General features: G+C 47.5%; 1 protein-coding gene across 4 annotated transcripts; it reads right to left on the reverse strand.

Annotated features, from left to right (window-relative positions):
- On the reverse strand, window positions 1-27,211 carry THRAP3 (thyroid hormone receptor associated protein 3). 4 transcript variants are annotated; one of them, XM_084222469.1, is made up of 13 exons: window positions 27,138-27,211; window positions 22,136-22,194; window positions 18,020-18,102; window positions 14,372-14,532; window positions 10,423-11,328; window positions 8,302-9,042; window positions 7,589-7,761; window positions 7,038-7,149; window positions 6,711-6,795; window positions 4,246-4,430; window positions 3,452-3,644; window positions 2,694-2,840; window positions 1-2,426 (listed from the first exon to the last, which is right to left on the reverse strand). In XM_084222469.1, exons 4-13 carry the CDS (start codon window positions 14,506-14,508, stop codon window positions 2,205-2,207), a joined length of 2,901 nt encoding a protein of 966 aa, XP_084078595.1. In that variant the 5' UTR covers window positions 14,509-14,532; window positions 18,020-18,102; window positions 22,136-22,194; window positions 27,138-27,211; the 3' UTR covers window positions 1-2,204. The 4 variants fall into 4 exon arrangements, with proteins under 4 accessions (XP_084078595.1, XP_084078596.1, XP_084078594.1 ...); XM_084222470.1 differs by having other exon boundaries at window positions 1-2,058; window positions 2,694-2,843; XM_084222468.1 differs by having other exon boundaries at window positions 3-2,426; window positions 2,694-2,843.
- Between the last annotated feature and the right edge of the window lie 608 nt (window positions 27,212-27,819).

Below are 27,819 nucleotides of genomic sequence, written 5' to 3' on the forward strand. Positions count from 1 at the left end.
CCGGCCCCGGGCAGGGCTGGGCCATCTGTGCCACCGCCGGGGCTCGGTGCTGGCACTGGGATTCCTTCCCTGCGTGACGGAGCCGTGGCTACGGGGGCAGCCGGGGGCAGCGCAGGGCCGGGAGGCGCCGGGCCAGGACCGCAGGCGGCCCGAGGTGACGGCTCACACTCAGCCGGGTCTCACAGCGGTTCTGACACCCTCGGCTGGAGGGGAAGTGAAACCCAAACCGCAGAGGGGCCGAAACCCACAGCCCGTGAGTGCAGGGGTGGTCACACTGCAGCTGTCGCACTGAAGGGTCAGTGTGACACCAGGGATCCTGCCTGGTCCTGGCCACTGCCCGCTCCAGGAGACAGCCTGGATATTCCTTTTGGCCAAACGCATCGGACCCAGCAACACCGAGATGGAGGCAGGGAGGGGGGCTGGGAATCAGCCGCGGGGCAGGGAAGGATGGCAGAACTCCCCAGGTGTGGCCACTCAGGCCAAGGAGCACTGGGCACCCATTCCCTCAGGCTGGCTCAAGGCTGAGTGTGAAGGGAAGCACCAGCTGTTAACCCAGCACTATCCCAACAGCTCTTGGCCAACACTGTCACCCACAGCAGCCAGGAAAGCTGAACTGCTGCAGATGTTCACAGCCAGCAGCCCCCCAGCAGCCTCCCCTGGGATGGCAGCACACGGGGCTGCAGCTGCCCAGCACCGGACCAGCCCCTGTGAGCTCCCGGGAGGAGCTCGGCCGTGGGAAGGATGGAGCTGCTCCTGTGCACGGGTGACACAATCCCTGCTGGCAGCAGGCAGGGCCGTGGCTGTGTCACCACTGTCCCCAGGCAATTACTGCCAAAACAGCAGCTGAGTTACCTATTAGTGCATAAAACCCAACAGGAGTTGCTCCCCTGTTGCTCCTTTGAGGCTCCCACCCAGCAACTCAGGACACAAACCAAGCAGAGTTACACCTACGACTTATTTTATTGTATTTTATTTGCATAAACAAACTTCGGGGCTTTGCTAAACAGGAACTGTTCAAGTCAAAACAAACCAAACTCTAGCTGGTGTGTGGGGAACAGCACAGCAATCCTGGGGAGAGGGACAGGGGGAGCACGGGCACGGCTGTGCCTCCCCGCCCAGGCTCAGACCTGGCCGGGAACCCTTCACAAACTGCTCCAGAATATCTTTAAAGTAGAAGATAAAAAGAAATGCATCCTAAGGGCCGTCCTCAACCGGCTCAGGAGGAATCTGCCTTTTGGTTTTATAAAAAGATTAATAAAAAATATTGAAAAATTCTCATCTCCATTTATATTTTTCCCCAAGAAGAATTCGGAAGTTCCTTAGAAAACTGTGTCACCTTGGAAAGGGCACTCGGGTCACAACCAGCTGCAGGGAGGAGACACAAATGCTACAAGCAGTTTGGGGTCCAGCACACACCAGGCCTAATAGTGAACACAAACAGTGGCCAGAAGGAGGGTGTAATTTTTTTTCTCTTTTAAACCATGCTAATTTTGTTAACTTCCAACATAAAAGGAAAACAATAATTTTTAAAAGGCCCTAAACTCAACTGTTACATTAAAAAAAGTTAAAAAAAAAAAAAAAAAAGTCATAGCAGTTTGGTCCCAACAAATGAACATTCAGATGTTTACTCACATGCTTCATTATTTTCTTATTTATAAGAACCAAAAATAGTTTCCAAAATTATCTCTGAATTGATGCTACTACGTATGTAAAGGCCTAAAATAAGCAGAATTTAGAAAATTGAATACACAATAGGGGAGGAAAATTTGAGCGGGCGAGTGAACCCCGACTATCACTGGGTCAAATTATAAAAGAGAAACAAAATGTCAGGACAGGTGAGGTCAGGTGGGCACAAACTAAAACCACATCGTCCTCAAAGCCTGTTACCAAAAAATAACCGACCATCCATAAGGTCACAGAGAAGGGAAAATCTGGGGTCTCACCCAGCGCTTGACCGTATCCAGTCCAGAAGGGAAGTCTTTGGGAAGAGAAACTCCAGGAGTGGATCCGAGCGTAAATGATGGATCAGTCCCAGTCCGTGCTTGGGGAGGCTGAACTCTGGAAATGCAGTTAAATAACGTCGGGATGGTTTCCGAGCTGCTCTCCAGGGCTCTGCTCAGCACGTGGGGATCACCCTGACACCCCAGCACCAGCCTGACCCCTCCCCTCCTGCCAGGGCTCCCAGCACCGCGCGGACCCCGCGGCTACTCGGCCGTCGTCTGCAGGGCGTCCTTTTCCTCCCGGTTTTCCGTTCCGCTTTCGTCGTCTTCGATTTCTCCCTCTTCCCCACTGAACTTGTCATGAGCCCACTTGGGGCTGGTGCTGGACTTGCGGAACATGAAGCGGCCTCTTCCCCGGGGGAAGGCGCCACGGCCGCGGCCCCTGTTCACCCACTTGTCCGTGCCCTCGCCCTCGCGGTCGTCGTGCTGCACGGGAAGCCAAGGACAGCAGGTGAGACAGGCTGGCACCGCCCTGCACCGCGCCTCTGCGACCGCCCTTGGGGATCCACTTAATGGGAACCACTCTACAGGGAGCAGGAACAAGCTCTCTTTAGGCGGGAGCCGGCAGCCTCCCATGAAGCGTCACCCGAAGCCTTACCTGGTGTGTCAGTGACAGCGGGTGCTTTCACTTCTAAAGCACCTGAGACCGGACACACCTGGAGCACACGGGTGTCTCAGCACCCAGGTACGTACCAAGTAGTATTTCTTGCTCTTAGGTGTGTACTCAGGGTCCCACTCCTCCTCTCTGCTGCGCTTCTGGAAGTCGTTGTTGCCGCCGCTGTTGCTGTTGTTGTTGCCTGAAAAGTTGCCTCTGCCCCATCCTCTCCCTCGAGCTCTGAACTGCTGCAACAGCAACACAGAGGAGAAAAATAAAACAGCTGCCGAGGCAGTATCCTCCCACCCCAGCCAGCTTCCAGGGCTCCCAAGATACCCAACATCCCATCCAAAACACCTCCAAAACCCATCACTAAAGTAAGAGGATAGCTTTAGCATGGCCGCATCACCTCCCGCACTCGTGGTTTTGTGTTTTTAGTTCATCTGATCACACAGCACATCACAGCTCCTGTAAAGCTGATGAAGATCATGTAGAGGCATTTCCACAGGGCAGCCCCAAGCAGGAGAGACTCCTCTGTACATGGACTCCACACATGAGCATGGCCGAACCCCAGTGGAAGCACAGCATGTGCCTATCGGGCTGCTCAGCATCACTAATGCACAGAAGTTTCCAGGCCTTGTTCTGCTGGAGTTTGCTGCCCACAGCACACCCCCAGCAGCCTGGGTTTTGTTCTAAACCTGAAGTGATTGCACTGGGGTGCATCATCACCCTGGGGGCTTCTCCTCCAGGGCAGCTTTAACTGACAAGAGCAACACACAACAGCCACTTCCTGCCCACTTTGGGAATCAACCCTCAAAGCACAGGTGGAGACAATTTGGGGCAGGAGAACACTTACAAAGGTTCCTCTCGCTCTTCCTCTCTCATTTGGACCAGAGAATTCCTTAGTCCCAAGCCGGGACTTGTCAAAGCCTGTGGAGCTCTCCTCCCTCTCCTCAGTCTCCTCGGGATACTCCTCTGCTTTGACTGAGTGAGAGGACCACGACGACGACGAGCTGGACCTGGATCTCTCACGCACCCGTCGGTGTTTCCTGTTCCAGTGGTGGGAACGGAGGGGAGTGGGACACAACAGCATTAGGCACTCAGCTGTCACCCATCAGATACAAAACCACTTCTTTATCACTCTCTTATCAATGCCATGCTCTCCTTTTCCTACTACAAGAGGAAAAGCCATAGTAAGAGCTCAGGCTTTAACACAGGGCCCAAGACCTCTCCTGAAGGAACTTGTTGCTCCTTCCTATGGTGTTTACACCATCTGCTCTCAGCTTAGCATGCAGCCATGGAGTTTTAGTCAAATGGAAAAATTAAGCTAATAGAAAAGGATTAAATGAACATCAAAGCCAAGTCATTTTAACATGGCTGTTTCTCTCTCGACACAACAGGAACAAGAAGGAAAAGTGACTCACCCATCCTGACACATGGAGCTTTCCCATCTACCTTTTACAATTATTTAGTGTTTCTGAGAGATACAATGATAGCGAGACCACACGCAGAGGGGTAGCTCAGGCCACTGGAGGAGTTATGTCACAGGTGCACAACTGTGTGCACAACTGTTGTACACGGTGTCGTCTCCAACCTGAGCAGCAGAGACACGAGAGGCACAAGGAAATGGCTACTGGGTTTCCTACATACTTTTTCTTTGAGCCTTTGTGACTTTTCTCCGTTTTCTCAGTTGATCTTTCCCTTGAGTGACTTGAATCTCTCGAGTCCACCGACTCCCTGGATTTATCGCGTTTAAGATCTCTTTCCTTATGTTTTTTACGGCGTTCAATATCAAGGCGCAGATCAACAGGGTCGTCCTTATATTTCCCTTCAGCCTACAAACGCAGAGGAGAGGGAGGACAGAGTTGAACACAGGGTCTGCAGTACCCCAGCTCAGCACCATTTACTTTGCTACTGACTGCACAGACTTCTGGAGAACTGGAGTTTAACTGAGCACTAATGAATATTCCACTTTAAGATGTCAAATAATGCACTATTAAAGTAAGTTTGCCCTTGTCAGAATTCAATTTTTCTACACTTAAAATCACTGATTTTTAAACTTTTAATCTTCTCTTTAAACAGCATTAAAATAAACAGTCTGGTAGAGGGGAGGGAGACGTGGAAGCTGACATTTATTGTACATCACAGCCAGCAAGGATGTGAACAACTTGGGAATGCCATCCAGCTGATTATGGACCACAAGGACAGTGTGGCAAAGCTCTCTGATGGCCCATGGGGGCACCTGAGGTCCTGCTGACAGTCTCACCTGGGCAGGGGCCAGAGGGATTTTAATCCCAGGTCTAAAAGTGACACTCTGGGAGAAGCAAAAGCTCTTTGCTGCTTGGAGCTACCCAAGATTAGTGATGCAAGGGGCAGGAGGAGGCCAGTGAAAGGCAGCATCCAAGGGGTCTGGGAGAAGGCCAAGTTCCCATGGATAGGGAGGCATTACTCTGTCTGTCAGGAAGATTTACTGGGTGCAGATGCCACCTACAGCTCCTTCCCCTGGGCTGGAGGGCACCGTGTGACAAGTTCCACAAAGCCCCAGACACACTGTGTGTGTCTCCCACAGTCCTGCCAAGTCTGCTAAAGCAAGCTGGTGTCTCACAGAGCAAAAACCCACCAGCTGCATGAAAAATTAAAACTAAATTTACAATGCTAATTAAAAACAAACATAAAAGACACCTGGCAATGCTTGCTTTGAGCTGTATTTAAATTGGTACTTCAAGAAGGGATTAGGAGTTTCTTTGGGAAAGGAGCATTTGTTGTTCCTGCACCTCCTTTAAGCCCTGTGGCACCTGGGTGAGATTCTGCTGCCTGCCCTAAGTGACAGTGGCTGTGGTTTGACAAACAGGTAATTGGGCAGCAGGAAGCCTTACACCATGTTGGTACCAACACCCAGCCTCAGCCATTGCTACTGCATTTACACAACACTCATCCTGGGAACTGTACAACTTGATATGCAACATACATCAAATTAATTGCCTTCAATTAAATACAAAAGGATTAGTAATTCTCTAGCTGTTAAATTTTTACTTACATGAGTTTCTAACCACTTTTTTGTTTAAATAAATATGTCAAATAACGCAGGAGTGAAAGCAGGCATTTTGTTTTGGTATTTTGCTCTTCTACTTTCCCCAGGCAAAGAACTTTAATTTCTACTCTGAGAATAAAACTGCTCCCAACACGATGGATGACAGATAAGTGACAAAATCAGCAGCAGCTCCCTTATGTGGCACAGCAAACACCTATTTGGGTTTGGGAGGGCACGTCTGTTTCACGGAAGGCTGGCGAGCTGTTTGGAAACCACGTTTATAACACACTCTGCCAAGCTGATGCTCAGAGTTCAGGCCCATCAAATCCATCTCACCATCGTCCATGTCAAGCCACAAGTGTGTTTGGAAAAAATCGAAAACAAATATGAAACAAGTAAGGTTTCAGCAGGACTGGTTAAAATCTCTTCAATGTAAATATGTATGAAGGTGAATAAACAAAGGTTAAAATCTCAAACATTTTACGTTAAGCCTTTTTTATGATTGTTTACAGTGAGTGCAATGGCTTAACATTCATCTACTCAGCAAAGCTAAAACACTCAATCCCAAATGCTCTGGATCTAAGACAAGTGCTGAATGTTAAAGTAACAGCAATCAACAGAAATGGCACAGTCAGTTGTTAGAACAAAATTTATCAACTGCTTAATAGTGTATCTGCTTTAGCTCAGCATTTATTTTACTTTCCTCTTTTTGACATGCATGTCTTTGAAAACATGGTTGGCAAAATTGCACGTAACAATGGAGTTAATCATACTTACAAGCAGAAAAATATCACAAAAAGTCTCTTCTCTCATCATGGGCACTTGTTCCAAAAATCCTCTCTTTTTTCTCAAGCTCACCTCAATTGACTTTGGGGTCATTTACCATAGTCTAACCACTTCACAAAGGTTGTTGATACATTTTTAATAAAAATTAACCCTTTGTAGTTCATTTTTAGAATTATGCCCATCCTTAAAAGAAAAACACAAACTTAAGTAGAGAGTAATTTAAACAAAAACATCACTGTTAAGTTCATGCCCAATGCACTCATTTTGTTGAATTAAACTAATCAGAGTAACAGTTCACCTTGAAGCCAGGATCTCTGGAGCTTTTCGATTCCTCTTGAGAGAATCCATGTTTTCTAAAAGTACTGGGAGATATATCTATCCTCCTAAAGCAAACAAAACAAAACAAAAGCATAGATATAACCTTGTTCATAAGAAGAACCTGAAGACTTTAGATCAAATGTCCTTTAAAGCAGATCAGTATTTCCAAAGGTATTTAAAACTCCCCTTTTTGTGTTTTTGGCTGAAGACAGTTATATACTTGAATTACTCGGGAATTATTCCAGAGTTTAAGAAATGAAATCTGGAATACTTCTGCCATTTTAAGACAGTGTATAATGGCACCAACCTGTGGATTTCAGGGCTCTTTTTGTTTTTAGCTGCATCTTGTTCCATTCCTTTCTTTAGATATTTGGTAAAGCGTTCGTTCAGCGTCATAGCTGAAGACCCAAAGTGATGCTCTGTCAGGGGTTTGAACAAACAATACCAAAACATTAGTGTCAGTTTTGTAAAAAGACAAAGCCCACCCATCCCACAGTCTCTTAAAACCCAAGTGCAGGTCAGTGAAGCACCGTGGGGATGAGCTCTGATGCTGCTGCCAAAGCGCAGTTTCAGTTTTTGGTGTTTCAGTGAAATGAACACAATTTCTCTGAGCAAGTCACAAACTCATCAGAATACAAAATTCTAAGTCCCAGACTCTGAATATTTCTCAGGTAAAAACAAGAACACTTTCTGCTTGTGCAGAGGAGTATTTATGTAAATAAAGATGATTGTGCTGCTGCTCTCATCTCTGGAATATCTGCTGGAAAACAACTCCAGGCATTTTGAGCGCACAAACCCCGCTGATCTGGGCAAGAGGGGAGTGAACCTTCCCCGAGGACACATGGACTCCTGACCCACCTCTTACATGATGGACTATAGTCACTATGTGCTGAGCAAACAGTTCAGACGGGCTGCGCTGCGACTGAGCCGACTGGATATGATGGAAAATGGAGCGGAATTCCTGCTCTTTCTTGTTGCTGTGCACGAGATCCCGGCACAGCTTCCTCTCCTGAGCCAATATGCCACTGGGACTGGAAAAAGAAGAGCCCATGAAACAAAAGAATGGGGTGAAGGATAGCAATTTAAGGTGTTTAATTCTGCAGGAGTTGGGAACTCATTGATGGTTTATGTTATTAGGGAGGCACCCACGAGTACTCAAAAGCATGAGCAAGGAGCTCCTTTAAACATCCCTAAACACACTGCTCCAGGTTACTGTGATAATTCAGGTCACTATTCTAATGCTGCATGGAGAGTAAGAGTAGTAAAACACATGGCAGAGAATCAAATGGATTTAAGCAGCACAGTATCTCCCCTGCACAACTCAGCTTCCCTCAGCCAGAAGCCACTGGGTACCTGGCTCCATCTGGGGCTTTTCCCAGAGCCTGGTGCATCCTAAACTAATCTTTCACAGCAAAGGTTAGGAAAAAGTTAATTTCTAGCTCCCAAAACCACAAATTGTGATGCAATATTGCTTAGCCTTCCTCACACTTGGCAAGCACATGGGGATCTCAGGAAGAGAAACAGGAAAAAACATCACTACTGAGACTGCTCAAAAGCTGGCAGATCCTTACCGTGCAAGGTCCTCATCGAAGGAATCCATTCGAATATTGACCTGGGCCTCACGAGTAATGGAAAAGGAGGATTTGCCAGGAGTTAGCCCCTCTACTTTGGTGCCTGGCTTCTCCTTCACCTCAGAAGCCTTCCTTGGTGGAGGAGAAGAGCTTTTTTCCTGGCTTGACTTGTAAGTGGTCACTCTAAAATTCTTTTCAGGTACAAAACCCCTGTGACCAGATTCATTTCTCTTGGATCCTGATCTCTCTTCTTTTTTTGATCTTTCAGAATAGCTTTCCTCCTCCATTTCATCAGGCTTCCTTTGCTTCTCTTTTCCAGGTGGCAGGAACACCACACCCTCCCATTTTCCTGACCTATCCTCTTCTTGACTTTTACTTGAAGTCGCTACGACTTTAGACATAAATTTGGGCTCATCATCAAATTCCGAATCTTTCCGGCCCTTTGCCTTGTCTTTCTTGTCCTGCTCATCTGTTTCATCTTTCCCATAATGACCTTCCTTGTGGAACTCTGGGACCTTGAGCTTGTCAAAGTCATCCCTGAACTTGTAGCGCTTGGGCGACTGGCTGCCGCGGTATCCCTTCTCCGAGTCAGCTTTCGAGCCATACGAGTCAGATTTTGCCTTTCCATCTGTTGATCCCAACTCAGAGAAATTCCCTTTTTCTTTACTTTTTTCTTTCTCAGTATTAGTTACTTTCTGGTCTTTGTCTTTCCCGTTCTCAGTCTTCTGCTCTTCCAGATACCTGATCATAAAGAGACATTACAGGAGGTTTCTTATTAGAGCTCAACAAGGTCAATTCTTCAGTTCAAAGAGTCAAACTTCAGAGAACACCAAGCTATGCATGTACTGAAAGCTGCCTCTAGGCCCTAAAATAATTAAAATGTCAAGCAGATTACTCAGCCTGAATTCAGACTTTTGTTCTTACTAAATTCAGCAAATGTACAAGGAGATGGATATGCAGAACTGATGGAATGAGGCTCAAGGACAAATCAAACCCAGCTGACCCACAGATGCATTGGAAGGAAAAGAGGAACATCTTACCCACTCTGTTTATTTACTTACAAACCTGGTTCAGGAGAACAACACATCAAACCTTTCAAATTGGACTGTTCTGCTTTTAACAACACACTGGAAATAAAAGCCTCAAAAGCTACTTCAAATTTGGGATGCAAGTTTCATAGGTAAGCTAAATATTTCATGACAGACTGCAAACACAAATAAAAGCAAACAGGTTAACAGAGGAGAATATGCTGCTGGGAGAGATAAAACACTTCTGTTGAGAACAATTCAGCTGGTTTATAGCATCTGAACATTCACAAATCAAAACCCTGGCTCTGTGGGACAGCAGGAAAGCCCACAGACACCAGCTCCATGCTTTGGAAAGCCCAAATAAAGAGTCACAGGAGTTTTTTCCCTTTTTAAATTTCAGACATCCTTAATATAGATTCAGCTCAAACCATCTTTAAAAACAACAAAGACTTGAAAGCACTTGTGAATGGTGCTGTATCTTTTAAAACAAAGTGTCACCTTTGGGCACAATCTGCAGTAGATAATGTAGAGAATAATGGAAGCAGATGCCTTCTGCATGGAAGGCTGTCTTCATTTTAGAGATGTATTTGGTGTTTTAGTTTCTCATCCTACCCACACACAGAGTCATGAGCACTGCAGCTGCACCTGCCTCGGGCTGCTTGCAGCAGGATATGCAGTAGGATTTAATTAATTTCTTCTAATTTACAGTACCTAACAATTCCAGAAGGCAACACTAAAAATGTCTATAACCAACACATATGTAACTGGGAAATGTGAGCTTCCAGCTGCCAAGAAACCTCCTTGGGCAATCTCCACTTCAAATGTTCATGGGCTATGAACATTTTTGCAGCGAATATATACAATGTTTAGAACTATCCAAGTTGGAAAACCAACTCCAACTTCCTACAACTATGGGCTGTGTTTTTTCCATAATTCAGAAAGAACCAAGCCCAGAGCTGGCAGTATGCTGGCACAGCTTCCTAGCTGGAGCCTGCCCCAGCCCCTTGTTCTGCTCATGGAGCACCCCCATGTGCAGCTGCCTCCTCAAAAGTAGCCCAAAAAATAACCCAGCACCACAAAACACATCACTTGCCTCTTGGAGAATGCTCCTCCCCCAGGAGCTGTGCCCTCCTCCTTTGGAGTGGCACCATACAGCGAACTGACGGGCGTGGGGCTTTTGCACACCGGGCTCTTTCTGGTGGGGCTCATTCCTGCCGAGCCGTGCTCGAAGGGGCTCTGGTGGGAGCCCCCCTGGAAGGAGGTGGAGCCGCTCTGGGCAGCAGAGCCCATCGGGGACGGGCTGGAGCGCGGCGGGCTCGGCTTCTGCACGGGGCTGGGCCGGGGCGAGCGCCGCCGCACCACGACCGACTGCAGCGGGCTCTTGAGGGCAGGGCTGCGCTCCCGGGGGCTCAGCTCCGACACCGACCCTCTGGACGTGGAGCCCGTGCCATAGCTGCTGACATCTTGCCACGGTTTTGATCCCTCGGATGCCTTGGCATCTTGAGCCCCCGCTCCTGAAAACTGCTGCTCCTTAGACTCGTCTCCTTGGTTATCTCCCGCGGCCTGGGATGCCCGCGCATCCTTGGAGGATGATTTCTTCTCCTTTCCAGATTTACGCTTGGAAGACTCAACCCGACTATGATTCGAGGATGAGCGGGAAGAGGAAGACCTCCTTGAGCGGTCAGAAGATGATTTATCAGAATTCCTGGAATGGCTCCTGGACCGTGGGGAAGGAGATCTCCTCTTGGGTGAGCGGGAGCGCGACCTCCCCCTGCGAGGGCTGTAGGCCTGGCGGTAGTTTTGCCAGTTGGACCTGTAATTCCCATATCCTCCTCGGTTGTACTGGCCCCAGGGATAAAACCCTCTGTTTCGGCCACGGAAATAATACGGTCTCCGGTATCCTCTGTTATGGCCTCTGAAATCACGGTTCTGATAGACTCGTGGGTGGTTCCTTTCTCTGTTGTGAGATGGAGAATAGGATCTTGAACGAGACCTAGAACTGATAAAAAAAAAGAATTACACAAATATTTTATGTTATAGTTTCTTTTCATCATTTATTTTTGGAGTTTATTCTTCTGCCACAACTTTTTATTTGATGACATATTTTAAAAAGACTTTGAAAAACTAATTTCTAAGCTTTAAAAAAAAAATTCCTTTGGTTTACCCTTATCTGACTGAGGTATTACACTTTGCTGTGAATAAATTGCAGTGGAAGTAACTCGTACCTGTGATACTGTCAAATATTTGATTTCAGGATTATTGCAGAGACCATGAGAAGCACACACTGCTCTCTATTTTGTTGCGATGAAAATGGCTGCTATCCAGCTTCAGAAAAAGTGACATATCTCAAGCATCCAGCCCTTAAGAGCTTAAGGTCATGGTTATACCTCACCCACAAAGAAGTATATTTCATACAAATCATCCTACTGTTGTTGCAACAGACCCCAAATCTCCCTCTCTTGTCCCAACTTCAGATGCACTTTAAAACTCCGATAATCCAGATGAAACCTCACTTTTTAGTCAGGCAAGTTCAATAAATGGCTACACCCCAAAGCAGCAGGGCAAAAGGCACATTGCCCTGTGTGTTTAAGCCCCCAAAGGTGCATCCCATGACACCATGCCATGGCACCATGCCGTGGCTCCACGGCACCATCCCATGGCACAATGGCTCCATTCTGTGGCACCGTGGCCCCATCCCGTGGAGTTCCCGGGCAGGGACAGCTCTGGGCCACCTCTGCCAGGCACCACCAGGTGCCGCTGTGGACGCCCCTGCCTGCATCCACAAAACCAGAATCCCTGAACACACAAACCCTGGAAAAATGCAGATTCCAGTGACTAACTGTCCCAGCAGCTTCTCCCATTAAATTGCTGCGGTTGTGTAACTGTTTAAAGGTCCCGTTGTAGCTCAGATGGCAGAGCTACAGGAAGGACTGGCCAAATTAGGAAGTTGAAATAGAAAAGAAAGAGATTTTTTCCAAATGGAATTTTAGTAAATAACATTAATTGGAAGGTTTCCACAGCCCTTTCTTTCACTCCACAACCCTTTCTGGCTCTGACACACACGTTGGTCTTACTCCAATGGACATGAACTTCCTCACGCAGATCTCAGCGCTGCTCCTCACCTCTCACACCCCAAACCCCCAGAACCAAAGGAGAATAACCTGCTGTTGGAATTCCTACACGGTTAGCACACATGTACAGTCAGAGATGAACTTTAGTTCTATTTTCATTTCTTCCTCCTACCAAACAGGTCACAGTTTGGCAGGAAATTCTTATTCATACTCCAATCATTGCTAACAAAGAGCTTAATGACCATTTTAACAGATTTTTCCATCCTTCAAACAAGCAAAAAACTTATCTGAGACACTTCTTCATTCAAACAACAGCGACCAGAAGGAAAAGCAGAGAGGCAGGAGGCAAGGACCATTTATAAGAAGTTCTAGTCCAAGGCATGAGGAACAGAGACGCTCAATTTTCAGACAACTGCTGCATCTGTGATCAATTATCAACAAGGACCTGTCGTACGATGCTTCCAAAATCTGTTCTAGTGATTTAGAGAGGCTGCAGCAGGAAGATTTCACTCCAAAAGTTGCAGACTATTTACCAGAAATCTTTTTAGAAAAATACAGTCAAAGTTATGCAGTAAAAGAAACACCAAAAGTGCTAATTCCCCCAACTCTGCCAGCCCCAGAACTGTAGGCACTGCACTGCTCCAGGGCTAAATCCCCAGCATTTACAAGAAGTGAGAAATAAAGAAAGCAGAAGATATAAGGCAGACTCCAACACAGCAGTGTAACTTAGGAGAAACAGAAACCTACCAAAAGAAGAATAAAACAATTTGTGGAGCATCCTGAAGTACACAGCAATGGCCTCTTATGCTGAGATCCCACCAGACCTACCTTGGAGCACATCCCAAGGCCAGGCAGGGGGGCTGGGCTGGGCTGACCCCCTCCATTCAGACTCCTTTTTTTTTTTAAAAAAAAAGGGAATTATTTATAAAGCAGAAGTAGCTTCAGCAGCAGCACAGAGGAAACAATCATGTTTGCACAGGGTGCCTTTTCCTCAACTGCCAAAGCTCCTTCACAGCTAGGAGATATTCCCAAATGAGCAAGGATCTTCCAGCATTCCAGCTTCTTTCTGCAAAGGACTCGGCTGGACTCAGTCTCCGCCTCTAATTCAGTTTTGTCATGTCCTTCTTTCTCCAACTGTACATTCATTTGAGCTTCTGCACTTTTAAAATCTCTAACTGGTAACACTTGCATGTGTTCACAGCCCAGAGGTTTTCAGAATACGTGTTATTCATATGAGTGAAAAGGCAGGAGAACACCATTACACCCCATCCAACTGGAATGGCTTTGCCAGATGCAGAATGCTTAGCCAAAAGAAAAGCTAAAAAACAACATCCAGGGAAGACACAAGCCTGTAACCAGCTTGCTCAGAAGCAATTCAAGGAGATAGCAACAACTATTTAACACAGTAATTTCTTAAAACTAACTGCAGCAAAAGTATCTTTTATTCATCCCTCCAGGAGGATCTTCCCTGTTACCTGGCTCCTGTATGCCAAGGGGAGGAGCAAGGGAAGAATTGGAAGGAAGAGGAAGAATATTATCAGGAATATATCAAGAATTGTCCCCATCTTTCACAGCAGTGTCTAAACTTGATATTAAAATTTGCTTGAATTCACTTCTCAAGAGGGGAAAATCACAATGACATCTACAAAGACCCTTTGAGTCTGGGATCCATTACATTAATGCTCCTTAAAAAAGCCAAAGTCTCAAAAGAAAGATCTTGACTGTGTTGACAAACATCTTACTCTCCTATTTATTTATTTATTTATTTATTTATTTATTTATTTATTTATTTATTTATTCTCCTAAGTGACTGAAAACACCCAAACAGCACAGGCTGGCAGGAAGCAGCCTGACACACAGGACATTATCTGTCCTGGGATCTAATCAAAGTCTTTCCCTGGAAAGGAGCTAAGTGACAAACCACCTGCAAGGGAGGAAGAGCCCTGTTGCACCCTTTGGCTGCACACTCACCTCAGTCTGCGTTTCCTGGAGCGTGAGATGGAGCGGGACCGGGAGCGGGATTTGGAGAAGGAACGGGAGCGGGACCTCGACCCAGACCTCGAGCGGGAGGAACGCGAGCCAGACTTGGATTTGTTCGTTTTAGACATCTCTGCAAGCACCTGTCAGTGCACCTGAGGGAAACAGGGATATAGAAGTATTTGAGAAATGAAGCATGTGGTTGATAGGAGAGGACAGGCAGCACCTGGCAGGCTGACAGACTCCAGGGACGTGGAGCTTGATAAGGCTGGAAATAGGAATGTTTGAAGTGCCTGCTAGGAACAGATGAATGGTGCTGGGCTCAGAATAGAAGGTTTATTTCAGTCTAAAGAGGAAAACTACAAAAAGAATAAAAGGCTCTAAAGCCAGAGTAATCACAAATGAGAGTGTGACAGTTGAAAGCACCAAGTTAATGCAAACCTGGGGAGGGGCAGGGCCACAGTGCTGGCTGAGGCAAACTAGCCTGTGGAAGTGAAAATTCCATGCCATTGCAGCCACATCCCTGTCTGTGCAGCCAGCTGCCACTGCTTTAAAGGACAGGGAAGAAATAAAAAAGCTTACCACCAAAAAAACCCACCCCATAAACTTTTATTTAAACTTTCAGAGGCAATCAAAAAAGAGTTGATACTCCAAGACACAGGAATGTGACCCTAATTGCACAGCTCTGCTCAGGTTCAGTCCTGCCCTCTCTGCTTGTGCAGTTCCTGCAGTTGCTGGGATCAGTCACCAGTGTGGATCACCCAGCCAGGAGTTCTGTTGCAGCCAAAATAAATCAGATGTCCTTCCAAATAGTCAGAGAAAGAAGAGATTACACTGTAGCACTAAATGACTCAAAATTGCTGTAATTATGAATTACCTGGGCTATTTTCAGGCACGTCCAGGTAAAGGTTACAAAGTCCCTTAGAGGATGATTCAGGGAATAGCCTGACCACACAAATCTTTCAGTTACACCCTCCCTGATCTGTTCTCCTTTACCAACAAGCAAAATTTGCATTATTTGCATATTCAATAAGTTATCAACAAACTTTCCACCTAAAATGACTAATGAAAAAGAGCCAGAAATAAAAAGTAACTATGTTAGCACAAAATTAATCTCTCTTTTTACCCACTGTTTAAAAATAGAGACATTCAGGTACATAAACACAACTGATCAAGTGTGGCTGCTGCTGTTATACCCATTTTAAGGAAATTCCAGAGGACTGACTTGCAATGCCTTCACTTCCAAAATTACATATATGGTTACTAAAGGATTCAACTTCTGCCAGGGCATTTCTAGGAAAAACACAATGCCCAGCACAGGAGCAGCTGCTGGGAGAGTGGATGGTGGTTCACCACCAGAGCTGGGACTTTCTAGAAATGGGAAGTTGGCATTTATTTGAAAAAATCATGTTACATGCTCCTGTTCTTCCTGTTAACTATACTAAAGATGTTAGATCAATTCAACTGAAGTATTTGAATATATTCCACATCAGAAAGCATGCAGGAAAAATAATAAAATTGATGTTCCTGTTCTGTTAGGAAACAATAGATATTGTTTTATTCCCTGTTACCCCAGGGATGAAAATCAAAAGATACTGCCACTGAGAACCAAAGTTTGTTCTTGTGCTTGGCCATTTTTCAGAGAAAGAATAATTTTTAAGTATTTCCTTTTAATTCACTGAGTGTGTCTGTTGAACCACTTCCTGCAACACTTCCTACTCTGTTGCTCACAACAATCCAACGCTGAGCATTCGAAACCAAAACATGGAAGAGGAGAAGAAATGGAAACAGGAACTACTGCAAGATACAGAAGATGTGGCACCAACTCTCAGGAAATCCCAAGAAGACCCCAAAATAGATTTTTAAATTACCACTTTGATCTGCTTAATAGTTTTTGCCTTTCATTTTGATCTACAGCACTTCCCAGCCAAACCACCCTGGTGTGTACGATGTGTGCCAAATGCTCACGTCTTGGATTCTTTATCTCTGCCAACATTTTAAAGTTGATTCATTCCTAACATATGAAGTAACTCCTACTAGGATAGAAACAGAGTTGCTATGCTCCATCAGCACTTAAAAGGTTAAACAAATTGCACACTGGAGTCACGTCAGCTCCCCTGAGTTAACTGCAGTTGTAAACTCACTGTGATACACATTTAGTTTTAAGAATGACTGACTCAGATAAAATATGTTCAGCAAAATACCCTGTTCTGAAAGCATCTGTTCATATAAAAAGGATTTAATATTTTTTAAATAAAGAGGTGCCTGTAAATGAAGCAAAGACAAACTCTGAGAACAGCAGTGGCTGCTGACCTCCCATTCCCATTTTCCCCCTGCCATTCCTATTTTATCCCTGCCCACGGAGCTCCTGGGGATGCTGCGTCCTGAGCAGGGACTGCAAGCAGAAGCATCTGCACAGTGCTATGGGGACTCATCCTTAATCTGCCCTGCCAGAGTCCCACTTCCTTCCTACAGCTACAGAACCCCCCAACAGCAGCTCCTCCTGCACCTGGGAAGGGACAAGGCTGATGCTGCTGCCTGATGCAGATCTCCTCTCCCAGCAGGCAAGCGTGGCTACACTCATCTGGAAGGCATGTCCTGCTAGAAGCACTGCCAGGGATTTTTCAACTTTTGTTTTTTGGTTTGTTTCCTCTGCAGGCTCAGTTCTAAACTGTCCAGCAGATATTCCCAAGGAGTGTAGTCTCCCATCCAAAAACATCCACAGTTTTTGGATGTGATCTGTGTGCTGAGTTTAGAAGCTCTGGTAAGGCATCACCCCCTGGGAAACAGACACCTGACAGCTTGCTCATCTGTCACAAAACCACACTGCATAGAGCAAACTTTGCTTTCTCCATTCCAAACCCTCAGGGCAATCCAGCAGACCACTGATGGAAACAATAGAGGAGCAAATGCTTCCACTAAAGCACCACGATGGACTTTGCCCAGAAGGCAAACTATTGTGAGGAAACAGTGGCAGGAAAGTTAATGTTTTACCTCCTGACAGAACCCAAAAGAGAGGCACAACTCTGCTCCACTCTGCAGCAATAAAAAAAGGTCACCATTGAGAGTCTCTCACAGCTGGGCCCTTCCATGAGCTTCCACAGCTTTGGAATTTAAGTGTTCACAATAGTTAAGGAAAACTTCTAAGGCCACTGACTGAAATCACTGCAATGCTCAAGCAAAGAACAAAGCTGGAGGAGGGCACATGGCACCATATGGGATTTAACACTTAGATCAGTGTGACATTTAATAATCTGGCCAGTTATGATATATGGGGGAAGCAGTGCTCTTCTCCCAAAAATCACCAGGGCATAAATCCAGAGATTAATCAATATAGCATTAAAAAAACAAAAATAGGTACTATTTTTTCCAGGACATCCAGGATTTTTTCACCAAATTGCTCTACTTCACCCTTATATTTTTCAGTTACTTGGGAAGACAAGTCCAAACATTCCAAGACACAAGGCTGATGTTTTTCTTCTAAACCTGCTCCATATTTTTTGCACAACAACAATGAAAGCAGAATTTTACCATCAGTCTAACTTGCAGCATGCCCAGAAGAGAAGAGATATAAGAAGGTCTATTACAAATCCCAAGGCAGGCAGTTTTACCTCTTGTGAATATTTTATTTGCTGTGCCTACCTGCTTGAGCAGGCTCACACCTTGCACCCTTCTGTCAGATTTCACCGTCTCAGCTTTGTCAATTATGAAATCAGGAAGAAAACCTGAAATGAGAAGAAAATACACTTTTGTACATGCATTGCTGTACTGCCACCAGAGGTGAACTGGCTGCCCTAAGCTCCTGCTGCACCCAAAAGGTTCATCAGATTCCCAGTGTTTCAGGGAACACAAACACCACAGCTGACCAGGATTTTTTCCATGGACTTTTATGGAAAATGTAGGTTATCGTTCATGCTTTCAAAATTTTAAGTCTTCTTCCTTCTTTGCTCCACCTCCCCTGCCCCATCCCACCTGCTGTGACACACATCTGTCAGTGCACCTGTACAGCCGTGCTGGAGTCATTTCTCTCAGCCCATTTGAATGGTCTTACTGGGCTCAGGGCTAAGGGTTTTCCCATATTGTTAAAGGAATCCACAAGCCAACAGAAACAATTCTTTTCCTGACAATTCATCCATCAGCATATCGCCGTCATCCAAGGGAGCCACCAGTCCACTGGGAGCTTTTCTGACAGGTCTACAGTTACATTTCAGAATCCTTCCATGCACTGCTGGAGGGGTGGAGGTTTTAGAAGAGAAAACAACAGTAAACACAAGCTCAGAAATTACTCCATGTTATTAAACCTCTGAGCTAACAGCAAGAATGTCACTTACTCTGTGTTCAGCCATAAAATAGACTTGTTTAAAGGTATTAATTTCTTGTCCTTACTTCACTGAAAAAGTACAGTTTTCAAGTAGCCTTAAAACCTTTCTCTGAACTGGTGATTAAGTCCTGTTCTCACCCAAGAGGAAAACTGGTGTTGCAAAGTTTAGTGATTCTAAAATCCTGCCTACCAGTCTTGGGGAAAAAGCCACAAAGAACAACACGCCACAAAGCTTTTTTTATTATTTTTACTGTTGCCTTGTCCATCAGTCTAAATGTCCACAAAAAGAAATCTCAGCTTATATATTACAAACATCTTTGACTTTCAGCCTTTCACAGTGGCAGAAAGACCTTGCCATACCCATTATTTCTTGCTTTGTGACCCTGGGGCTCTGGGGTTTTTTTGCCTATTTCCCAAACACCACTGTTACCACCACAATCCCACATACAGAGGTGTCATCCAGAGCAAAACCTGGATTCTCCTTTGGAGAAAAATACTGTTCTTGTGTTTAGAGCACTACTACAGAAAAAGTAACCAAGTCAAGACACAACAGGCAGGAGTAGCAAACCTTTCTTCCAGATAGTGAAAGGAAATTGGGAAACGTGCTCAACGCTCTCTGCTGGAGTGGAAATCATAGTCCAGGAGTTTCTTATTCCAGAACACTGTAAAGAACATTTCCATGTGCCAAGTCATGGGTCAAACTGAAAACATTGCTGGTTGTCAAAAAGCCTTTTTCCAGGAATCTGTTCCCTGCTTCCAACTGGCCTGTGTTACTTTGTGACTCTTTCCATCTTCCACTCCTTTGTTCGAGGTCTTTCAGGCAGCAGGAGTTGGGATTTCAGCCCTTCCCCAGCTGCTGCAGAACAGCCCTGCCCAGAGCAGCCAGCTGGCACATTCCAGCTGAGCCCACTCCATCCCCAGGTGTCAGTGAGGATCCTGCACAGGGAGCACCACAGCTGGCCAGCTCAGAGAGGGAAATGCAGCATGCACCTCCCTGCCAAGGCAGCTGTTTGTGTTCATATCTGAGCATAAACCCCAAAACACCTGGAAACAAGTGACATGGCCTCAGACACAAGCATGGTGTGGTGAAATTCATTACAGTGGTTTCCATTTATCACACGGTGTTTGCAAACACTCGGCTCATAAATATTAAATGTTTTGTAAAAACATTTGTAAGAAGCTCTCTGGAAGTGCTGTAGGAAAACAAAAAATTTGCTTTTTACTGGCCAGCATTTGAGTGAAGCTCTTGTGATTTATTTTGCTGTGAGGCCCAAAGCAAATGAGGTGGCACCTCATTAGAGAGCACATTTCTGCCCGAGCCTCTTGGCATCCATTTGGTGTCACCAGCACAGACATTCAGCTCGGGAGGAACAACTGAACTGCTCCTTCATTTGCTCAACACCCCTCATTATCAGGAAAGAAAAAAAAATTAATTCTCCTTCTGCCAGCTCTACAATTCCTAATCCCAAGCCCCAAAACCCAAACAAGATTAGTTCATTCTGAAAAAAAGGAATAATCCCACAAAATACCTTACAAAGTGTGCTCTGTATAATGAGGCAACAAAAATCACTGCAAAAATGAGCTTATAAAGAGTTGTAGCTCTCTCCATGTCCCTGAAGTGAAGCAGCAAGTGCAGAGAGCAGGCTCATCTTTGTTAGCTCAGAACCCAACTCTAACACCTCACTTTCTACTGAATTCTTCCTTTTCAAGCTAATTTTTGGTGCAAGATGCCTTAAGTATGTTCTTGAAATCAATGGAAACCTTGAGGGGAAGGGTAGAGCTACCTGCACAGCTCCTACAGCCAGCCAGGGAGGAGCAAATTAAAACGTTAATTATAATCAAATTGCATTGGGGGAACAAAAAGCAGAATGATTTCTCTTCCCAGATCCAATACCAGTGTGTTTTCAGAAGATTTATTACACACATTAACCAAAGCTACAACTACACCTACCAACCTCCTCAGCAAAAAATGTCCCAGACAACACTGCTAAAAAAAAAATTACCAAAAACCTAACCACAAAACAGAGTATTCTACTCTAACATGCTTGGGGGAGAATATCCAAAATTATTCTGCCACAGCAAGAGAAACACAAATTTGTCAGCACCAGTTTCAATTTCTCTCTAGTCTATGTGTTTTTAAAATTAAGATCTTCCTTCAAAATTAAGATCTTCCTTCTTTCCTTTGGGTTTTCACACCATTACACAAATCCCTAAAGAAGTTTAACCCTGAGCTCCAGCCCTGGGTTCAGATAATTAGAAGCAGGTTCTATGGAATGGTTGGAAGAGTATTTACAGGTTCTTGTGGAAAGGAAAGAACTGATTCTGCAGATTGTAGTGCTGAGCAACCCATTTCCAATTAATTTGACCATCTGCAAAACCCAATCAGTGACTTTTTGAAACTGGCTTTTTGAGAGACACTATTTTACAAATGTTTGAGCTGAAAAAGTCATATGTTGTTTTTCAGACAGTTTAGTGACAGGGAGCTCAAGGAAACAATCCAAGAAAAAGCTGATTAGAAATCTGGGTGCTTTTGTTACAGAAGCCGGACGGCTGGAATTTCTGTTAAACACAGAAGAAAACATCCATCATTTTTAAAAAAAGGGAAAAACCTATTTCATCAGCTTTTTCCCTCCAAATTTACAGAGCTTGGGAAAAGCAGAAAAATCAGGTCTTTCTCCAAAGTGATGGCTTTCTCACAGCACAGCCCTGCTGTTCTGAGCAGCTTTGGAATGCTGGGGGGGCTGAAAATCCGTGCCTGGAGTTCTGCAACCCTCCACAAGAAGCAAAAAAAGGTCCAATTTACTCCCCTTAAGAAAACTATTCACAAATTAGTTAACTGAAAGAATTCAAACTCGTGTGTGAGTTCTCAGCAAAGGGAGGATGAACTGCACCCTCCAGGACACTTCCATCCTCTCAGGGGCCTGCCAGCTGGAGCCCAGCAGGCGCCACGCACGCTTAAAAACGTGGAAGTTCAGCTTCCAAATAAACAGCCAGTAACAGCAAAACTGTTTGACTGGGGGCTCTGTGGAATTTCTTCTGCAACACACAATATAGTTACAGCCAAAAAAATCTCCTGAGGAGTTACAACTCTCCACACATTTAACCTATGAAAATACAAACTCCAGCAAATTTCATTTATAAGCTGAAAAGAGCAAAACTACAGATATTCTCAAGCCAGCACTTCATTTATCTCTATCTTAATGGGAATCCCACTACCTCAGGGATTTCCATGACCTGGTATAACATTTAAAGTTCTTTTTTTTTTAATTGTGGCATTATTGTAAGGACAATACCAGACCAGGCCATCCCTACACTCTGACAGAATTCAAAACAGAGAGAAATGCCTGTCCACAGGACTCCTGTACATGTGGAATAAGTTTATTTGAACAATTATTTGAACACTTATTTGAACAATTTTCCATGCTATGTTCACATACCTTGTAAAAGTGTCCCATCAAATCTGGTTCTAAACACTGCTTCTTTAGAAGCGATTGACCTGAGTAAAAAAAGGAAAATCAAATTTAAACCAAACCAGACACTGGCAAATCCTTTTATTTTAGCAGCACAGGAAAGGATTCTGATTGCAGCCATTCTTCTCAGCACTGTTTCCCAGGAAAAAAAGGCCACCAAAATGACCTCATCTGATCAGACAGTGCATATACAGGTCTTCAACTTGGGAAACCAACCTCACCCACAGCCCCACAGGAGCAATTACTGTAATTATTTCAGGTGTAAATTACAATGTACACCACGCCACCTGGTATCACATGTCCAGCCCCGTGTTAAGGCACAGGTTAGTTAGCTAACATCATTAATGCTGAGCCTCAGTGCCTGGGGGACTGAATTCCAGCCTGACACCCCACAGCCCCATCACCTTCAGCGCTCCCAGAGCAGCCACTCCCGGGGGCTCCTTGCCCTGCTTTCCTCTGCTGCTTTCACTCAGCCAAAGGCAGGAGTGACCCCAGGCAGCAGCAGGAGCAGTGCCCAGCCGAGCCAGATCCTCACCCTGCGGTCCCAGCGGGGGCTCTCTGGGGTTTGCACACCCACCTTACCCTGTAAATCATGGCAGGCTAAAAATGGCCGGGTGACGACTGTGGGGGTGAAATTGTGAGCAGGGCACTCGCTCTGGGATCACTGGAGCCGTGAGCAGGGCTGTGCACAGGCCTCACTCTCGCACACCAGAGAGGCACAAGCTGTGTTCAGGTGTGACAGGAGCAAGGGCATGGACAGAAAACCCCTCCTTGGGTAGGAAAGAACCCCCAGAGCAGCCAGCTGCCATCTCTGTGTGCCATTAGCTTCCCTTTTTTTTTAAGGCCTGGCAGCTTCCGGTTACCATGGAGTGAGGCAGCGCAAACACCATTCCCAGCTGGCATGAAATGTGATCCCGTGATTTCACTATTCATAGCTCTGACATGATAAAGCTAAATTAAGCAGGAACTCTTCACTTCTCCAAGCTCCCAGCAGTGACTCCCTCAATGCTCAGGCTCTCCTAACACAGTTTCTCTGTGAGGAGGGGAAGGATGCTTCCTTTAGGGTAAGAGACTCCAGACCCACACACCTAGCCTGTCATCCGGAAACAAAATGGCACCGGCTCCTTCCCAGGCACCAACAAAGACCTGATGAGCTGCTGGGGCCAAATTTAACAACTTCCTCATCTTGGGACCCATGTCCAGGAACAGCTCAAGGGGCACTGGCACAGCCTCATTGTGACCACAGCTGTCACACAGCCTGGCACCATCATCTGGCACAAGCTCCCCAGGGAGCCAGAACAGCTTCTGTAACTGCCACCACCACTCCTCTCTCTTCCAATGTCCATGGCCTGAACTATGTGGCTAAATATCCTGAAATTCCTGCCTCACTGAAGAACTCCCTGTACCACCATAATTCTGAGGAAACCACACGACGCAAACCCCACATCCCTGCCCTGGCACGTGCAGCCATTAAACACAGCTCAGGATACTGTAAACTTTTCCAGAAATGGAGAAAAAGTTCAAGGGCTCCGTGGCTGCTCAAACAATTAACGAGTTCCCACATGACAAACTGCCCTTTCACAAAGACAAAGCCAAGTGAGCTGAAAAATACTCAAACTTCTGGCAAAACCACTCTATTCCTCCAGGGATACAGCTAGGGAACATCATGGCCTTACAATGAAAAGCATCCTCAGGCTTATCCAGTCCAGCTCAGCACTCCCTAGGCCTCCCAAAGCAACATTTCTTTGACAACAGAGAAAGTGGAAACAGGTAAACTAAATTTAGATCTGCTGATGTGCATGGATTGTCACTTACTCTGTGCTGGTGTTTTATAACTGTAACATTTTTGTTTTCTAATAGCAACACCCATGACAGAAAGTGTTCACCAGCTTTCCTGCACCTCAGTATGAGCCCACATGCCTGGCCTGACCCAAATATCCATTTTCTTTAATACTTTACACACTTCTGATTTAAATCAGCTGGAGAAAGCAGCAGACAGCTAAATTATATTATCATAACCCCATCAGCAGAATATTCATTTTATTTACAATACACATGACAAAGCTTTACTTCCATGAAAAAGAACTGGAAGTGAAGGTCAGGGCTGGTCCAAACCCCAGTGGCCAGGGAAGCTTCTTCCCAAACAGCACTTGCTGAAGCACTGACAGCAGAATTGTCTTCCAGAGACACACAGCTCACAGAGAGACAGGGAATTAGGAAGGATGGAAAACGACAGGGAATTAGGAAGGATGGAAACCAGCAGGAAGCCAGCAGGGTATAACTCAGCAGAGACATGGGCAGACAAAGAACAGGGGCAGGGATCCACAGCTGCTCCACCTGCTGCTGCCAGCACAGTCTGGGTGAACACGTGGCTGGAGCCAGAGCACCACTGCTCTTTACAGCACCTTGGGAAGGCACCTCCTTCCCAGGGCCAGGGCATCTCTTTACAGATTCATTTAGGTTGCAAAAGACCTCCAAGATCATCAAGTCCAGCCTGTGACTTGTCACCCAGCCCGGAGCACTGAGTGCCACATCCAGGTGTTCCTTGGACACTTCCAGGGATGGGGACTCCAAACATCCCTGGGGAGCCCCTCCCTTCCAATGCCTGACCACCCTTTGCAATAATCTGACAGGTAAAAGGTTTCCTTTCTGGATCTCTGGACAAAAAGGATGTGAAAATGAGATAAGGGGCAGCCCTGCACCTCCCTCATCCCACAGACAGGACCCTCAGCCAGAGGGGAAGGGTTCAGACCCCAGAACTCTGCAACCCCCCGTGACCAGACTGCAGCATTTCCAAATCACAGTCATGTGGAGCAGACACCAAGGCCCATCCACCGGAGCACTGCCTCAGGAGCTGCATTCCCAGCCTTCAGCTGCCTAAGGACGTTGGAGGAAACTGTTCAAATCAAGCTCTTACTTGCCCTCCCTGTTCCTGCTGAAGTAGGGACAATAATTCCTAGAAGGAAGGATGCAATTCAAAAATACGTAGCAGCACCCAAAGAAATGTTAGACAAAAATCACAAGGCCCTAGACCCTCCAGAGGATCCTATGACACAAAAATGTACATTTGCAAAAGCTCTCTATACTAACTGTCTTGTTTTGTCCTTTCATCTGCTGTGAGATTGTGCAACCCATAAGAAAGGTCACAAAGCCAGCCATTTCCTCACTCCCTGCTGGGCACCTGGGAAGTTCCAGAGCAGGACACAGAGCAACCACAGAATACTCCAGGAGAAGAAACTGCTGTATCCTAGCACTTGCTTTCCTGTGCCTACACTGACTCTTTTTTGGGAACCTGGAAGGCAAAGCTTTGAAACACCTTTTGAGTGAGCGGAGCCAAGGCTGTGACACCCAATCCCTGCGAGCAGCTCTCCCAGCCCAGCACCCACCAAGGGCACAGTAAAGCCCACCCGAAATGTCACACACCATCAGCACTGACACAGCATCTGCCCTTGCTCCCCATGAGAGGGAATTCCCAGGAGTCCTTCCAGAGAGCAACTGGCTGATTTAATTGTGCTCTCAGGAAAAGAAGCCTGAAAACATCCATTTGCTGATGTGACCCTGCTGCTGCAGCAATAAAGGATCTTCTCTTCCACCACCCCAGACCATCTTCCAAATGGTTTTACATTGCTCATTTCAAGCAGCAAATCTGTTCTTGGGCCACAGCACCTGGCTCATCACTGTACACACAAAAACCAAGGAGTTCCCCCACCTCTGACAGGTTCTGAAAGGATGGTGTTGCATACACCACACACACACAAGTTCACCTGCTCCTCCCAAGGCAGGGCACAGGGAATGGCTTCACACTGAAAGTGGGTTTGGATAGAAGATGTGGGAGAAATTCCTCTCTGGGAGCATGGTGAGGCCCTGGCACAGGTCACCCAGGATCCCTGGAAGTGTCCAAGCTGGGATAGGGGAAGGTGTTCCTGCACATGGCAGGGGGTGGGACGGGATGAGCTTTATGGTCCATTCCAACCCAAACCAGGCCATGATTTGGTGATGCTATGGAGCACTGCTTACTCCAGACTTACCAGGTCACCTTCCACACAAACACCCAGAACCCCTTCCAGAATGAAAACAGTGACAATCACCTTGGGCAGGCTTTGAGATTAATTTTTAGAAACCTCAACCACGTTCATTTCCCCAAAACAACACGAACTAGCAGAAAAACCCTTTATCAGTACATGGAAAATGAAAACTCAGGCTTCACATGTGCGTCTGAGCCACTGCAACGCCTCTTCTGCCACATCTCCTGAAGTTCAGCCAAACTTCACGAGTAAGCAGGACGCAAAGCAGGCACTGAGAGAGCACCGATCCTTCCCGCCGCACCGGCAAACGGGCGGTGCTGAGCGCCGCGGCGGGAGCCGCACACCGCGGGGGTTGGGACGCGGGGTGATGGCCGCGGCTCCCTCGAGGTGCCGAGCCCCGCCCGCCTCCACGGCGGCCCCGGCAGCGCCTCCCGCGCCGCAGCAGCACGCGGAGCCCCGGACACCGGGATGGGACCTCCGGGACAGACCGACGATGGGGGGGACCTAAAGGGCGCGGCCAAGAGGCGCGGGCGGAGGACGGGGATCCCCGGGAATGGGACAGAGGAACAGGCTGCCGAGACCACAGCGGACCACGAGCGGCTCCGGGAAAGGGCCGGGCAGGCCCAACCGGCCCCAGGGCCGCGAGGAGGCGCCAAGGCCTGCCCGGGCCCAGGCCTACCACGAGGCGCCGCTGGGGCCGCGCCAGAGCGGTCCCGAGAGCCGCGAACGAGCCTCGCCCGGGGACGTGCGGGGCCAGGACACCGGGAACGGGGGGGAGCAGCGCCGCGGTGAGGCCCAGGAGGGGCGGGAGGGAGGAGTGGGCAGAGCCGAGGCGAGGCGGCGGCGGAGGGCGCGGGGAGGAAGGAGGGGTAAGGGGAGCTCCCGGTGGCGGCGGGCGGGGTGGGGCAGGGACCCCGCGGACCCCCCGGTGCCCCTGCACTCACCGGCGCCGCTTCGCCGCGGCCCCTCCGCACCAGGCGCCCCCTCCGCCTCCGCCTCACGCACTTCCGGCCCGCGCGCGCGCTCTGCCCGCCGGCGGGGGCCGCCGGGAGCCGTAGTCCGGACTGCACAGCGCGCCCCTAACCCGGCGGCTCCGCCGCACTACAGCTCCCGGCGGGCGTCGCGCGCGCCATTCCGCCACTTCCTCCTCCGCCCGTGGCGCGGCAATGCGCGCAGCCCTTCCGGCGGGGAGCGGGACCGCGGGCGGGAAATGGCGGCGGGGGCGGTGATGGGGCGCGGCCTCCTCCGCCGTGCGGGCGGCCAGGGCGCGGCGCGGCCCTCGCTGAAGGGGCCTTGCGGGCCCTCTCCCGTCCAGCCCTATTGTAACCCTCCCGGTTTGTCCCACGTGCGGCTCCTGAGGGCCCGGGAGGGAAGGGGTAGCCATGGGACCGGGCCCTGCTTGCGGGTGGAGCCGCCGGGATGAGGTTTCCCCCCATCGCCGGGGAGGGAAGCGATGGACTGGGCAGCGCTGGGGGCCCGGGGGCGTGCCCCGCTGCTGTGGGGGCCGAAAGAGCGCCATGCCCTGCCCTGCCCTGCCCTGCCCTGCCATGCCCTGCCCAGCCCAGCCCAGCCCTGCCCTGCCCTGCCCTGCTATGCCCTGCCCAGCCCAGCCCAGCCCAGCCTTGC

Source organism: Fringilla coelebs (genome assembly GCF_963513975.1).
Source record: "Fringilla coelebs genome assembly, chromosome: 28".
In the NCBI taxonomy this organism is placed as follows: domain Eukaryota; kingdom Metazoa; phylum Chordata; class Aves; order Passeriformes; family Fringillidae; genus Fringilla; species Fringilla coelebs.

Excerpts from the sequence above, each read along its gene's own strand:
- THRAP3 (XM_084222468.1), bottom strand. The coding sequence starts at position 14,508 with ATGTCTAAAACGAACAAATCCAAGTCTGGCTCGCGTTCCTCCCGCTCG. Across the intron at positions 4,431-6,710 it reads CCAGAGATCCTGGCTTCAAG|GCTGAAGGGAAATATAAGGA; the intron begins GTGAACTGTTAC and ends CTGCGTTTGTAG. Across the intron at positions 3,645-4,245 it reads CACAAAGGCTCAAAGAAAAA|GAAACACCGACGGGTGCGTG; the intron begins GTATGTAGGAAA and ends CCACTGGAACAG.